Source organism: Scyliorhinus canicula, chromosome 7 (genome assembly GCF_902713615.1).
Source record: "Scyliorhinus canicula chromosome 7, sScyCan1.1, whole genome shotgun sequence".
In the NCBI taxonomy this organism is placed as follows: domain Eukaryota; kingdom Metazoa; phylum Chordata; class Chondrichthyes; order Carcharhiniformes; family Scyliorhinidae; genus Scyliorhinus; species Scyliorhinus canicula.
The window spans coordinates 203,210,200-203,225,660 of NC_052152.1; the positions used below are offsets into that span (position 1 = coordinate 203,210,200).

At 47.4% G+C, this 15,461-nt stretch overlaps 1 protein-coding gene across 3 annotated transcripts in view; it reads left to right on the forward strand.

Moving 5' to 3' along the window:
• unm_sa1614 (un-named sa1614) overlaps window positions 1-15,461 on the forward strand; it is a 319,542-nt gene that overhangs the window by 237,439 nt on the left and 66,642 nt on the right. For all 3 annotated transcript variants that reach the window (XM_038803728.1, XM_038803726.1, XM_038803727.1), the window contains 2 exons: window positions 745-931; window positions 5,523-5,608. In XM_038803728.1, the coding sequence (XP_038659656.1) occupies window positions 745-931; window positions 5,523-5,608 (273 nt within the window). The remainder of the gene's footprint in view (window positions 1-744; window positions 932-5,522; window positions 5,609-15,461) is intronic.

A 15,461-nucleotide genomic window follows, 5' to 3' on the forward strand; every position in this document is an offset into this window, starting at 1 on the left:
AGCAAACTTAGCTGAAGCCAACGGGGAGAGGGGGGAGAAGGGACAGGGTGAGTATGCGAGGAGGGGGAGGGGTCATAGACTGACCCAGAGGGTGGTGAAATGTATATAGGACCGATTAAAAGAAAGACAAAATAAACCTTTCTGTACATAAAGTAAGTTAACCCAGGTAAGAAAAGTGTGATGTATATATACAGTTGTTTTAGAAATATGTGAAATGCCAATTAAAAATATATTTTTAAAAAATAAATAAATAAAATCCTGGTGCGATGGACAGGCTAGATGCGGGAAGAATGTTCCTGATGTTGGGGATGTCCAGAACTAGGGGTCACAGCCTGAGAATAAGGGGTAAACCATTCAGGACTGAGATGAGGAAGAACTTCTTCTCACAGAGAGTTACACATTTTTGGAACTCTTTACCACAGAAAGCTATTGGGCCCAGTTCGTTTGATATATTAAAGAGGAAGCTGGACGTGACCCGTGCGGCTAAAGTGATCAAGGAGTATGGAGAGAAAGCGGGAGTGGGATACTGAATTTGCATGATCAGCCATGATCATATAAAATGGTGGTGGAGGCTCGAAGGTTCGAATGGCCTACTCCTGCACCTATTTTCTATGTTTCTATCTTCATATAGTTATAATTCATTTTTACAACAGCGCACATCAGACAGCTGTGAAATAGCAGTCTTTCATTTGGACATTGTTTTACCTAGTTCTAAACTGATTGAGATGTTCTGTTATTTTAAAGGACAATGCGAAAAGATTACATCGTTTCAAAATATATAGATCGTCAATACGTGAAACAGAACAATAATGCTCCTGTGACAAAGTTGAATAATTTGTACGCTGCTGTAAAATGCAAGGATATATTAGCATTGATACAGGCCTATGCAGAAAAGGTCAACCTTAGTGAATCACTGCCATCATACTCACAGGTAAGAGTGGAATTGGTCAGACCAAACTGATTTTTATAGAATAGTTTACTAAAAGAAAAATAAATGTCCATTTGTATCGTGCTTTACTAGTTTCGGAGAAACTCTCCAAATTTCTTCACACCGTGGTATTTGGTAGTCCAGTGAGTACTGTTATTTAGACAAGCATAACAATACAGTAATCAACAAACGGGAATTAAATGAGATGAATGGCTAGTTCATTTGTTTTTCTTTCATGTTGGTTGAGAGGGAATGTTGCTCAAGTCACCAAGACGTTACATGCGCTGGGATCTTTAATGTCTCCTGCTCAGACCCTGTGATCTTGGCACCAATAATTATAGTGGGGTGATCAGAGTGCACTAAAAATATGGATAGTTTGGAGAGACCCTGGAATATTTAATGGCAAACCCTCATTAGAATTGTATTTCTTTGTTTCGCGGCCAGCAGGCAGCCATTTTGAAACTCTAGCTAGCTGTCTGGCAGGAAGGCCGCAGCTGGTAACCAGTGAGCAGAGAGGAAGAAGTGGTGGATTGTGCACTGAGAGCGTGGAGTGTTGGGTGCAGATCATGATTGAAAGAATAATGGGGAGATTGTGGGCAGCAGGCCAGGATTGGGGGGAAATTGTGGGTGGAAGATCGACCTGAGGGGGGAGATTAGATGAAAGGTCGGGGGGGGGGGGCAGACGATTGTTGGTGGAAGGTTGGGGTGGGGGGGGGAGATTGTAGGTAGAAGATCGAGGTGAGGGAGGAGATAATAGCCCTTTTCTCACCTCTCATTAGCTGCCAGTTTCCAATACTGCAGGAAATTCAGACTGGAGGAGTTAAATCCAAATATCAATAAGCAATCTTTGCAAGCAATTATCAAAACCGGTGTCTCAGTTGCCTACCCAGCCCACCCCCTCAAATCATTCACCCAGCGAGAAAGTTACTTACACACAGCATAATGCATCTTTGTTAATGTTATATTAATAATCTTTATCAGTGTCACAAATTGGCTTACATTAGCACTGGAACAAAGTTACTGTGAAAATCCCCTAGTCGCCACATTCCGGCGCCTGTTCGGGTATACCGAGGGGAAATTCAAAATGTCCAATTCACCTAACAAGTGCATCTTTCAGGATTCCGCACAGACAGTCCCAAACCAGAATCGAATCTGGGATGCTGGCGCTGTGAAACAACAGTGCTAACCACTGTGCTACAGTGTTAGTGCCATTTTGAAAAGTTTAATTTTACTCTTTTCTCAGTTACAAAGACAATGCACAGGGTGGACAGGGCAAGCCTTCAATTAATTTCCTTGCTTGCTCCAAAAATCAATTCTAATTGAATCCAATTCATGGTCCCCACAAAGAGACACACTGGATCCAAGCTGACAAGAACAGGCATTAAACATGATCTCACACTTTTTTTTTTAATAAACAATTTTATTGAGGTAGTTTTTGGCTTTATAAACAGTTACAGACATCATCAGAAAGGAAGCCATGATCTCACACTTGATCCTACGCTTGACCTTAGCCAAAAGGCCAAGGAGCGAACCATTTTGCTGCTGTTCATAATTTGTCCCCACATTTATCTACGGACCTAATCCAATCCATCCATTTCTTGTCAGCTAAAACTCCCCACTCACCATTGAATCGGAGTATTTTCTGAAAGGCAACACCTCCATAAATGCAGCGCATCTACTGTGCTGAACTGAAGAAAGGCTTCCTCAGTTTTTACAACTTGAACCAATTCCACAGATTATAGGAGCGATTCAGCAACAGTTTTGCACCAGCTGGTATCTGGGCTTGCTGGCTGTACAGCGGGAAAGGGCAAAATCAAGATTCATGCCAGGCACAAACCATTTTGTGATTCACCCAGCCCGCTCCCACTGGCGAGTTCCGGATCTCACCCAAAAGTGGCGAAAATATTATTAACCCTCATTTGCACTCATTTCAATCTCATTAACAAAATTGAAGTCAAATGCAGTGGCCTCCTGGGAATTACCCAGCTCCCCAGCGAAAAGTCGCACAGGCGTTGTTTAGTACTCCTTTTTAAGAACGGAAACCTGGCGCAATGGTTATTGAGGGGAAGTGAGGAGGAGAGTAGCCATTTCCATTTTCCGGGATGCAGATTAACAGCACCAGAGCTGCTGCCCCTGTGCTCAGGGATGGAGGTTGGACATAGGAGGCTGAAGCACTCCAGAGTCGCTAAAGGACATTATGTCTGTGAGGCCAACAAGCCATCTTTAAATGGGCAATCACAACTGCAGCATGTCTGTCCTACCAGACTCTTACAGGACAGAGCCCTGGTGCGGCTTCTTATCCTGAAATTAAATTTCACTCCCTTTGACTGTGAGCAGCCTCTAGCTTCACAGCTGAAGGCTATTTCAGATGAGGAATTAGCCTTGATAGCTGTGAGAGCACCTCTTGCTCCTCAGCTCTCAAGTGCCTCCTTGATGACACACTTATCATACCTCAGAGGATGACTAGCGCATTGCATGTCCAGCGACTTTGGATGCCTGAATGCTGTACTGTGTACTGAACATCTGGGGCCAAAACGCACACCTGCAGTACACCACTACAGTCATTCAATGAGCTGACTGACAACATGTGCCATAGAAGGGTGTGTCCCTGCAGAAAGAGACAGTGCGGCACCTGAGTCACGTCCTTACAGTTATGGCACCATGTGGAGGAGGACACTCACTCCCGGTAGCAGTGAACGTCACTGCAGCCCTAAACTTCTGTGACACTGGGTCATTCCAGGGGATCTGTGTGGCATATCACAATCTTCCACCCACAGGTGCATTCAGTAGGTGGCTTTGTATGCCCGGACATCAGACTACATCACCATTGAGCTCGACCAGGCCCACCAAGATGCCCGGACTGCAGGATTTGCTGCCATCGCCGGGATGCCCCAGGGGTTGATCAATGGTACGCATGCCATCCTGCAAGCACTAGGGCCTCAGGAGGTGCCCTATATTAACAGGAAGGAATTCCACTCCCTGAATGTGTAGATCGTGTGCGATTACTGCCTCAGAATCATGCACGTGCAGTTGCTACCCTGGGAACATATGTAACCGCTACATCCTGAGGCACTCTGAGATCCCCACTGTCTTCGAGGACCACCCCAGGATGACAGGTTGGCTCGTGATCCAGTAACTCCACCAAACCTTTCATTTGGACACTAAGTGCAATTTCATCATGGCCAATCCACCTAACCTGCATATCTTTGGACTGTGGGGGAAAACTGGAGCAACCGGAGGAAACCCGCACAGACCGGGGAGAACGTGCATAATTCGCACTGACAGTGACCCAAGCCGGGAATCAAACCTGGGACCCTGCAGCTGTGAAGCAAAGGGTGCTAACCACTGTGCTACCGTGTTGCCCATGCCAGGAGAGTGGTGCAGCTCACTGGAGGTCGTTCGTCTTCTTAAAACATTGGATGGCAGTTTGCACTGACAGTCGCTGCCGCTGCCTCCCAGGCAGATTGCTGACCCTGCTGCTAGTCCTCCAACACCCTCGGAGGAACAGGGTGCCCCACCTCTCATCCATAGCGTTGAGAAGCCTCGCCAGTTCGGCACCCCCAAAGTGAACAGCAGGTCTGCACGCTGCCATGCTTGTGTGTTGACTGGGAGTGAGTGGTGAGGGAGCGTTTAAAAGAAGCTCCCCCATTCTAGTAGCGAGCTGTTGAGCTGCGCGTCAGACGAATCAGGTGGCAATGTAGTTCATTTTTGGCACTTGACTGCCGTTGAATACAAGCCGGGGTCTTGCCAATGCAGCCGTCATGAAACTCGCTGCTAAACTTGACCAAAATCAGACTTTAACTTGAGTTGCTGAATTGCATCCTATATGAAGAAGTTAATTATTTCCGACTAATTCCTGTGACACCTCTTGTGATGGAAGTCATCTTGCCAGCACCTAGACTTGAACAAGAAAGTCCACAATGTGTAGAGATGTGGTGGAAGCAGGGACGATAGTGACGTTTAAGGGGCATCTTGACAAATACATGAATAGGATGGGAATAGAGGGAGATGCAACCCGGAAGTGTAGAAGATTATAGTTTAGACGGGCAGCATGATCAGCGCAGGCTTGGAGGGCCGAAGGGCCTGTTCCTGTGCTGTACTTTTCTTTGTTCTTTGTCAACCCAGGTTCTGTAGTTAAAATGAAGGCCCTTTTGCTCCTCGTACTTAGCAGGTGTTAAGTAACATGAGCTGAGAAACTGGAAAGTTTCAAACAGTTCCCAGTTTTACTACCCATAGTTTGATAATCTCATCAAATAAGGCACAATAAATCTGATGTGAGAAAAAGAAGAAACAGAAGGAATGTTATAGAAGAAAGATTATACAGGGTTACAGGGAGAGGGCGGGGGAAAGCACCAGGTGAATTGTTCATTTGGAGAGCCTGCACACACATGATGGACCAAATGGCCTCTGTGCTGTAACATTTTGTGACACTTTGCAGCTATCTGAAAATACTGATACTGGGGAAATGTTCTGCTACCCAGAATTAATATTCTTCACCATGATGAAAGAAAAGAAAGAAAAATTAAATGAAAATTGTGGTGCCATTAGTTTCTCTCCTTTATTTTTCCTCTCTGCATTTGTATTTGACTGGCAGGAACCAGGAGAGACTGCTCTTCATCTCGCTGTACAGCTTGCTGATCTCACATCTCTACACATTGTGGACTTTCTTGTGCAAAACTGGTAAGTTATAGTCCCCACACTTGTAACACACTGGCCCATATGTCCAATCTCCCGGGGAGGGGGTGGGGGGGGGGGTGGGGTCTACTGACTCATCCTATCCTCAGTAACCATTGTTCAGCCAACCACTCCTCCCCTTGACCATGACACCCACTTATCTTGCACACTTACCTTCTCCTTAGCTTGCGAAAGTGGCTGGATTCTTTTTAAGTAGCAAGTGCCGTATGAATAAATAAAAAGTGGGGCATGGCTTTGTTTCTTCTACCTCTGCTCCTTTAGATTGTAGGCTTTAGGAACCCACTGCGCTGCACGTTTTTCATCTGGCCCGAGCCAGAAGGTCTGACGTGGAAGGTGCAGTTCCCTACTAAGGTGGGAAAAATGGAGCTGAGTGGCAATCCAACTTCAATGGCCACTCCTCCGAAGCTCTGGCCTGTTTTGATAGCAAATACATTTTGAAAATGATGTCTTACAAGGACTTTCTTATCCAACTTAAGAATAGCAAGGTTAGTGTATAATTTTAAATGCTTGTCAAGCAGACCAATTTTGCCTCAGTTATAAATGCCATGTGGACTAAACTTTTGAAACTGGTGGAATTACATTCTCTTTTTCAACCATTCGCATAACCTTTCCACTATGAAGCTTTTTTAGGAATAACTTTCCCCCTTCTTTAGTTCTGTACCCTTAGCAAGGATCTGGAGTGGGGTTAATTTATCTGTTTTACCTATTGGCAGTCTGTTTACTTTGCAACCCATAATTATCCATAAAATCTCCACAGTGCAGAAGGAGGCCATTCGGTCCATCAAGTCTACACTGATCCTCTGAAACAGCACCCTGCCTAGGCTCAGTCCCTCACCCTATCCCCATAACCCCGTAACCCCACATCTTTGGACACTAAGGGACAATTTAGCATGGCCAATCCACCTAACCTGCATATCTTTGGACTGTGGGAGAAAACCAGAGCACCTGGAGGAAACCCACGCAGATAAGGGAAGAATATGCAAGCTCCGCAGTCACCCAAGGCTGGAACTGAACCCGGACCCTGGTGCTTTGAGGCAGCAGTGCTAATCACTGTGCCACCATGCCGCCCTCATATGATATACATGTGACCCACAGACTTTCTCAGAGTTTCACTGCCTTGAAATTATACATCAAACCTGGAAGAGATTAAAATGGTTATTTCCTGTTTCTTGTATGTTGTTTTTGTTCTGTACACTGGTGGTGTGGAGTATCTCATCCAGAGAAACTGTAATCCCACTCAGGTAGTTATGTCAAACTGGTTTATTTACCCAATGTACACTATATAGATGATGGGCTACTGAGGTGGCATATCTCTCCTGAGTTCGGATTGCTCAAACTGCTGCACATATGCGGCAAGGTGACAGTCTGTGGGGCGACTATCTGTGTGGCGTCTGCACATTCTCCCTTGTCTGCGTGGGTTTCCTCCAGATGCTCCAATTTCCTCTCAATCCAAAGATAGAACATAGAACATACAGTGCAAAAGGAGGCCATTCGGCCCATTGAGTCTGCACCGGCCCACTTAAGCCCTCACTTCCACCCTATCCCCGTAATCCAATAACCCCTCCTTACCTTTTTGGTCACTAAGGGCAATTTAGCATGACCAATCTACCTAATCTGCACATCTTTGGACTGTGGGAGGAAACCGGGGCACCTGGAGGAAACCCACGCAGACACGGGAAGGGCGTGCAGACTCCGCACAGACAGTGACCCAGCCGGGAATCGAACCGGGGACCCTGGTGCTGTGAAGCCACCGTGCTATTCACTTGTGCTACCGTGCTGCTCAAAGATGTGCAGGTTAGGTGGATTGGCCATGCTAAATTTGCCACTTAGTGTCTGGGGATGTGCAGGTTGGGTGGGATTGCAGTGTGAAGCGAGGAAAAGGCCTGGGTGGGGTGGTTGTTCGGGGGGTCGTTGCATGTAGGGATCCTATGATTCTCTGACTGCTGATGTCACTTTTGCATCATGGTCATTGCCATAGCTATTCTGTTAACCTATTGCCCTACAGTTATGTACAAATTTCCTTCATGATTATGTTGTCTTGCACTCTTGACTCTCCACTCAATTTAGTCTTCCAGTTGTTACGCTTTGTTGCACGTTTTGCTATGGGGGTAAAACGCGTTTATTGGAGTGTATTAACACGCCTCCGTTTAAAGGCCGTGTGCTTAACACTACTAGGCTCTGTGTATGTATTTTCAGCTCAGGAGTCGCCAGATGCCGTATAGACACCTCACAAATATTCCAAGGTCAGGTTCAAAGTAATAAAACGATACACCGATTAGTAAGTTCCAAACGATCAATATTTATTATACAATTATAATAAATACGCATGCACACGCTAAGGGACTAAGCTATGACTAAACTAAGCAATCAGAATACTTAACTAAACAGGAACAGGCAAGGTCAGGGAGCGAGGCCTTCGTTCCGGTCTTGGTCTGCAACCTTCAGAAAGCGTGCTGGTCACTGGGGGTCTAGTGGGCCTGGTTCGCGTAGCGAGCGTCGTATTGGCACTTACGGTTCGGCGGCTGATGCTCAACGGCTGGAGTCAGGATACAATTCGAAGTTCTTGGTCAAAGCCGGAGCACGAAACAACAGACAGGACCATGGGTGGGGGTCTATCTTTTATAGGGGTCCCCAATGTCCTTACCTTTTCCTGGGCGGGCTTTACCTTCAGGTATCGATTGGATCGCTCCCAATCGATATCTTTTGAATTCCTCCAATGTGAGGGTCTCTCTTGATGGCGGGGGCGGTTTCTATAGTGGATACTTCTGGTGCCGCTCTGTCTGGACATCCACTTAAAGTATCTTATTCAAACCCAAATGTTGCCATTGTGTGTGCCTAGATCTGGACTGCCTCATTAGTATGTAAAGCGTTCTGCCATTATCACCTTTGGTTTGAGATCTTCCACCTGGCCAGAAACTAGTTTTGCTGCTTGCAAAATGCTAATGAGTGTTTGCAGGCTGCTGCAAACCTGACATCTCTACTTGGTGCTATGTCAAAGGGGACATGCATTACCAAAAACCGGGAACCTCTACCTATCACAACTATCCTTATCTTACCTTAAACATTTCATTACAGACTAAACCTCATCCACTCATACCACATCACATAACATTTCCTGACTCGGCAGTCGAGTTCAGGACAATATAATACATGGGTATATTTTATTTTATTCACAGTGCTTTATTCATCATGGGGCAAAGGGGATTGATGAAACCGAAAAATAGGGGATCGAACTCCATAGATGGTTGAGGGGCAGGAACGGGAGGCTCTCCTTTTCCATTTCCTCAACCTGAGGGTCTGTACGAGTATGCCGAGGATCGCAATCACTAGCAGTGATTCAATCACGTATGACATGGAGTACCATGTCATAAATTTTGTGCCATGATGTGGAGATGCCGGCGTTGGACTGGGGTGAGCACAGTAAGAAGTCTTACAACACCAGGTTAAAGTCCAACAGGTTTGTTTCAAACACGAGCTTTCGGAGTACGGCTCCTTCTTCTGAAGAAGGAGCCGTGCTCCGAAAGCTCGTGTTTGAAACAAACCTGTTGGACTTTAACCTGGTGTTGTAAGACTTCTTACTATAAATTTTGTGCACCAGGTCTGAACCTCACTGATCAGAGCTGAGCACTGGGGGGTTGCTGTGAGTGAAACATTTATGGCGGGGGTTGTGGGGGAAACGTGTCTTGCTTCCACACATACAAATATAACATTTAAAAGCAATAAGTAGGCTTCCATCATCTTCTCTTCGTTCTCCTTTTTTTCTTCCTCCTGTATGGCCGATCCTTGCTGTGATCCCTGTTTCGTCCTTCGAAAGCTATGGGATCAAGCACAGTATCTGTCAATACAGCTTAATATCCGTACTTGTTAGTGTATCTGTCTTTCAATTCCAATTGACCCATTAAAAATGACTGGCCAAGTCACACCCTGTGACTCCCCTCATTTTTTTTTTTTCAAAAGCGAATGTAATGAACACAATATACCTAACAACTCTCCTCCTGCGAGCCGTCTCGCAGGCTTTGCTCATTTACCATCCGAATGTTCCTGGATGTAAATAGCATGTGGGATGGCGGCCTAAGGGCTGCCTAACGAAAAATGAAAACAAATTGGAAACAAAAGGTCGAATGGGTTGCGTATGGGCCGCTACGGGTACGATTTGAATGGGATCCCCGGGTAGGGCGTGCTGTGCCATACCCGAGCTTGGCTGACCAAAGTGGGTGCTCAGACAGGGCGGGTCCTCAGTGCCGTTTGTCCACTGCCTGAGTAACCTGGAGTAAACGGGCAAGAATGTGTTTACCATGGATTTGCAGCCTCTATTCGCCGAATAGAGGGGCACCTAAAAACAATGGAGGAGCCAAGATGCTCCTTCATCTGAAAACAGGGAACAAGTCGTGAACCGTGTCGGTTCACCAGAGGATACAACTGAAGTTCTCAGAGGTATCTGCGGACAAGCTAACGTGCGTGCGAGGTGGTCACAATCTTTTCAGCTGAAAAGATCTGCAATCAATCCCTTAACATATTAACAAACAAACATAAACTGACAAACAAACATGCGTGCAGGTTCCATCAGAAAGGACATCGCTTCCCTCAAGCGGTTCCTATTTTACATCATCTGGACACCTCACTTTTCCTCTGTCTCTGTGAACAGGGTCACAAAGGGGTTGCCGTATCGGGATTCAGACACCGTGTCGTCCTGCTCTCCCGGATCCCACACCCTTGTGTGGATCAGGCATGATATCTTTGAATTGTGTGACTGGGGGTCACGTTCGTCATTGCGGACAAGTCGGTACGAATTGTCCCTGTGCCAGAGTGTTGGGTCCAAAAGTGAATGGGTATTGTCGGGGTCGGGTGGTGGGTCTGGGTTTTTAATGTAAGTGACTTCCATGGGGTCACTGTAGTCGGGGTCATTGTTGCTGCAATGTGGGCTGTAGTGTGGTGTGCTGTGGCTGTCCTCAGAGGCAGTGTCTGTATCGCTGTCTCTGCTGCGGCAGCTTGTGGGCGTTTCGGGGCGTGGTCTGTCATGGTCAGTGGGCGGAGTCGTGGGCGAGTCCGATGAAGAACTGGTCTGTGAGGGGGATGGTGGAAACGTGTCTCTAGTGGGTGGGGTGAGGTGTTCTGCTGCGTCTAGCAGGACATGGTGTGCATGGTTGGCCTGTGTTCCATATGCCTTTAACTGGTTGATATGGAACCACGCGGTCTTACCATTAGGATATTTTATCCTATAAACTGAGGGGCTAATTTTGTCCGAAATTGAGTATGGGCCGGAATATTTTGGTGCCAAAAAACTGCTGGGGTTGTATACAGATAGCATTACCTGTTGCCCAACCTGGAATTCTGTGAAGTGTACGGTCTTATTAAAGAATGCTGTGCTTTGTCTACGGCGTTTCCCTAGCTGAACTGCGGCTGCGATCTGTGCAGACCTCACAGTCTCAACAAGGTCTTTAACCGTCTTTTCGTGTGTGAGGGCCGTCACTTCGGGGCTAGTCATGTCCAGTCCTAAAAGGAATTCTGTACCTTTCATAGGGCGTCCGGTCATGAGTGTGTGTGGTGTGTATCCTGTGGAAGTTGAAACTGTATTTCTGATGAACATTAATGCAAATGGGAGCACTGAATCCCATGTGGAGTTGTTCGCCTGAACCATTTTTCGAAGTGTGGATTTTAGGGTCCGATTCATGCGCTCTACAATCCCGCTGGACTGTGGGTGATACGCAATATGAAAATTTTGTTTTATGCCAAATATTGTCAGGACGTTCTTCATGACCCGTCCTGTGAAGTGAGATCCCTGGTCCGAATCAATGCTTCGGGGTAAACCCCATCTCGTAAAGATGTGGTGGGTCAGGATCTTTGCAGCTGTCTTCGCTGTATTCGTTCTAGAGGGGAATGCCTCTCCCATTTGGTAAAGGTATCGATGACCACCAGAACGTATTTATAGCCATTCCTACAAGGGGGCAATGGTCCTATAAAGTCGATCTGGAGGTTTGTCCAGGGGCCATTAACTGGTCGAGTATGCCGAAGTTGTGCCTTTTTAGAATACCTCTCCGGGTTATTCTGGGCGCAAATAAGGCAATTCTCGATGTAGTGACTTACATCTGTCCTTAGGTTAGGCCACCAACAGAGCTGCCTGAGGTGCCTCGTGGTTGCGTCGATCCCTTGATGTCCGTGTCCATCATGGAACAAAGCAATCATTTCATTCCTGTCCTGCTGCGGGACCACATAAAGCTGATCCTTTATGATCACACCCTCATGTGTGGTCAGTGCGTGTTGAATTTGTCATACTGTGGCACAAAGTTGCCTTTGAAAATCTCCCTGAGATCCTCATCTTGCTTTTGTGCCTCTACTAAATCCTTAATACTGGTCTGTGAGACTTGAACTGCGCTCACAGGGGCGCTAGCTGGTGCGCTAGCTGGGGGTGTCCACAAGTGTCCTCGCCTGGAACCTGCCTTAGCCAGTGCGTCGGCTTTTACATTCCCGGGGGGGATGACCTATGGTGGCTTCTTACTTTGATAATGCCGAAGGTCCTGTCCTTCGCTTTCTCTAAAATGTGTTGGAGTAAAGGGGCAGATGGAAGGGGTTTCCCATCTGCGGAGACAAAACCTCGTGTCCTCCACAGGGGCAGAAAATCTGTTAAACTATTACAGACATATAGACTGTCCGAATATATGTCCGCTGGGCTGGGGAAAGAATCGGGGTGGTCCACTATATAAGCTATGGCCGCGAGCTCTGCTGCCTGCGCGCCTAAGTGTCCTGGTAATTTTAAAGCTATCTCTTCGAGAGCGCGCCCCTGCGCGTCCTCGACATAGATGCCGCATCCTGTGATACGCTCACCTTCTAAAACTGTGGATGAACCGTCTACGTATATCCTTAGTGGTCCACACGTGTCTGTGGGTTGGGGGCTTTGTTTTGGGTTCCCTATCTTCCTGGGGGGTGTCTTCGCTATGAAGGGTCCTGTGTTATGTAAGGGGGCTACAATTTCACATTCATGGGGCTGTCCTGGGTATTGGAGGTTGTCGGCTAAAAATGTGTGTGTGCGGGTCCGTTTTACTGTAATGTCCCGTCCTTGTAAAAGTAGTGTCCACCTAGCTGCCCTAATCTGGCTAACTGAACCGTCCTTCAGTCGACCGTCTAGGAGTAACTGTGTGGGGGTGTGCTCGGTCAAAATGGTGGTGGGGTTGAGTCCGGTAATGTAAGAAAAATACTGCACTGCCCAGAAGACAGCAAGGAGGTGCCTCTCGCAGGCTGAAAATCCTTGTTCAACTGGGTCTAACAGTCGGGAGGCATAAGCCACTGGTCTTAGCTGCTCGTGCCGTTCCTGAAGTAACACGGCCGAGAGGGTCAGATCTGTGCTCGCTACCTCTATTGCATAGGGGGAAAGTTGGTCTGGGACTTGTAGCGCGGGTGCTGCGCTAAGGGCTTTCTTTAACTCTTCCACAGCCTCTGTATGCTGCGGAAGCCATTCCCAGGGGGCTCCTTTCTTAAGGAGGTCTGAGAGTGGGGCGGCTTTTGTCGCGAATCCGTCGATGTGGTTCCGACAATAACCAACCAGTCCTAAAAACGACCGGAGGGCTGAAACATTCTGGGGAAGGGGCAATTTGACAATCGAATCAATTCTTTTGAATTCGATCTCGCGTTTGCCGTGTGTGATGACTGTACCCAAATACATCACTTTAGTTTCCAAAATCTGGGCCTTTCTAGGGTTAACTTTACATCCAATCTCGGTTAAAAGTTCCAGGAGTTCGGCCAGAAGCGTAATGTGCTCTGCCTTTGTGTCTGTCTGCAGTAGTAGGTCGTCTACATACTGTACCAGACATTCGGGGCGGGAAAATTTTTCTAGACCATTCGCCAACTGTCGGTGGAAAATGGAGGGGGAATTGTGGAATCCTTGTGGAAGGCATGTCCACGTATACTGTTGTGTTTTAAAAGTGAAGGCAAATTTGTACTGGCACGCCTTTGCCAATGGGATTGACCAGAAGCCATTGCTAATGTCCAAAACCGTGAAATATTTGGAGTTGAGTCCCTGTTTGAGCATGGTCTCGGGACTTGTTGCTACCGTGGGGGCTACTGCTGGGGTTACTTTATTGAGTTCCCGATAATCAATGGTCAGACGCCATGATCCGTCGGGCTTTCTCACTGGCCAAATAGGGGCATTATTGGTCGAGGCTACTGTTCTAAGCACACCTTGCTCCAATAAGCTACCTATTACCTTCTCTATTTCTCCCTCTGCTTCTAGGGGAAATCTATATTGTTTTTGTGGTCTGGGGTCAGGTCCGGTAACGTGAATTTGTCCAGTCATTCTGCCACAGTCATGCCGGTGACTGGCAAATGCTGTCCTGTGTTTATTTAATACTGCCTTAACTTGTCTGTCCGTGTTTAGTGTAGTCAAGTCAAATGAGTATTCTCCTACTACGCTAATCCTATTAGCGTAGTCTCCTACTGTGAGGGTGGCGGGTGCTCTGTCCGATCTTGCCATTCGCCAGACACACTGGTTCACTGGGTCGAACGACAGGCTATGGGCATTCATAAAATCTATCCCTAGGATGTGTTCTGCTGTCCGGGGAAGATTTACTAGAACAACGGGGTGTTTGGTGGAAATGTTCCCTAGCTGGATTGCTACGGGTGCTGTGATATGTCCCTGCTGCGAGTGTCCTGTGAACCCGCTAAGTGTGATGGTGGAGGTGGTCGGCCACGTGTCTGCTTGTGCCGTGGTGGTGGAGTTAATTGTGGTGCGGGAGCCTCCTGTGTCCCAAAGTAACTCTATGGGCTTCCCTCTTAACTTTGCCGTGACTACCGGTCTTCCTGATGGATCCCATAGTGTGTCACAGACCCAAATGGGGGAAGCCCGAACACCGTCAGTTTGTTCCGTCCACATTGGTGGGTCCTGACTGTACGCCTATACTGTGAATTGGTTTGGTTTTATTGCGATTCAGAGTGCCTGTCTGCTGGCCTCTCTGTGATCTCTGGGGTCCATTACATTCCTTAGCCCAATGTCCTAACTGGCCACAGTTGTAGCATTCCTGCGACTTCTGTGGAGGGCTGCTCTTTCCTTCATTCACCCACGCGGGTTTTTGGTGCTCTCTCACTGCCTGTATGTCTGCTGCAGCCTGAGCTTCTTCTGGGGATTTCACTTTACCTCTGCCCTGAACTGATTGCTCCCAAGCGCGGGACAATCTTTTCAGGACCCACTTCTCATTATGGGCCTCCTCTGAGGGGTCATAGCTGTTGCAAGCGCTCTGTCCTGCTTCTGTTGCATGAGAAATTATGGTGCGCGTCCATTTAACCATGTTTTCACGGTTCAAATGGGCTCTATTTAAATCGCCAAATACTGCGTTAAAATGGATCCACAGCCTTCCGGCGAATGCTGTGGGGTGCTCGGATTTCTTCTGCCGGCACTTATTAAGTCTTTCTACGGGGTCACCTCGATTATACCCTATGGCATCTAAAATGGAGGTGTGCATTTCCTCTAGGGTGCCTCCGCCAACGTTCTGTGGGTCGGGGAGGGCTGCTACAACCGATTGGTCCAAACTCAGAACTGTGAGTTTAACCTGCTCTCTCTCGTCCAGGCCGTACATGGTAGCCTGTTGCTTTACCTTTGCGAAAAACTGGTGGGGGTCTGCGGTGGGGAGAAACGGAGTGATCTTTTCACACGCGTCCCTGAGTTGGGTTACAGTTAAGGGGGTGGTGTAAGTTATATCTGGTGCGCCTTCTGTGGTCGCTTTCCTTTGGGTGGTGACTGGATTCATTGGAATGGTAACGAGCTGATCTGTGGGGTGTTGGGGTGCTTGCCTTTTCTGCTGCGCTGCTGGCGCACATGTTCCCTGAACATAACGCTGCGCTGTCTCACTTA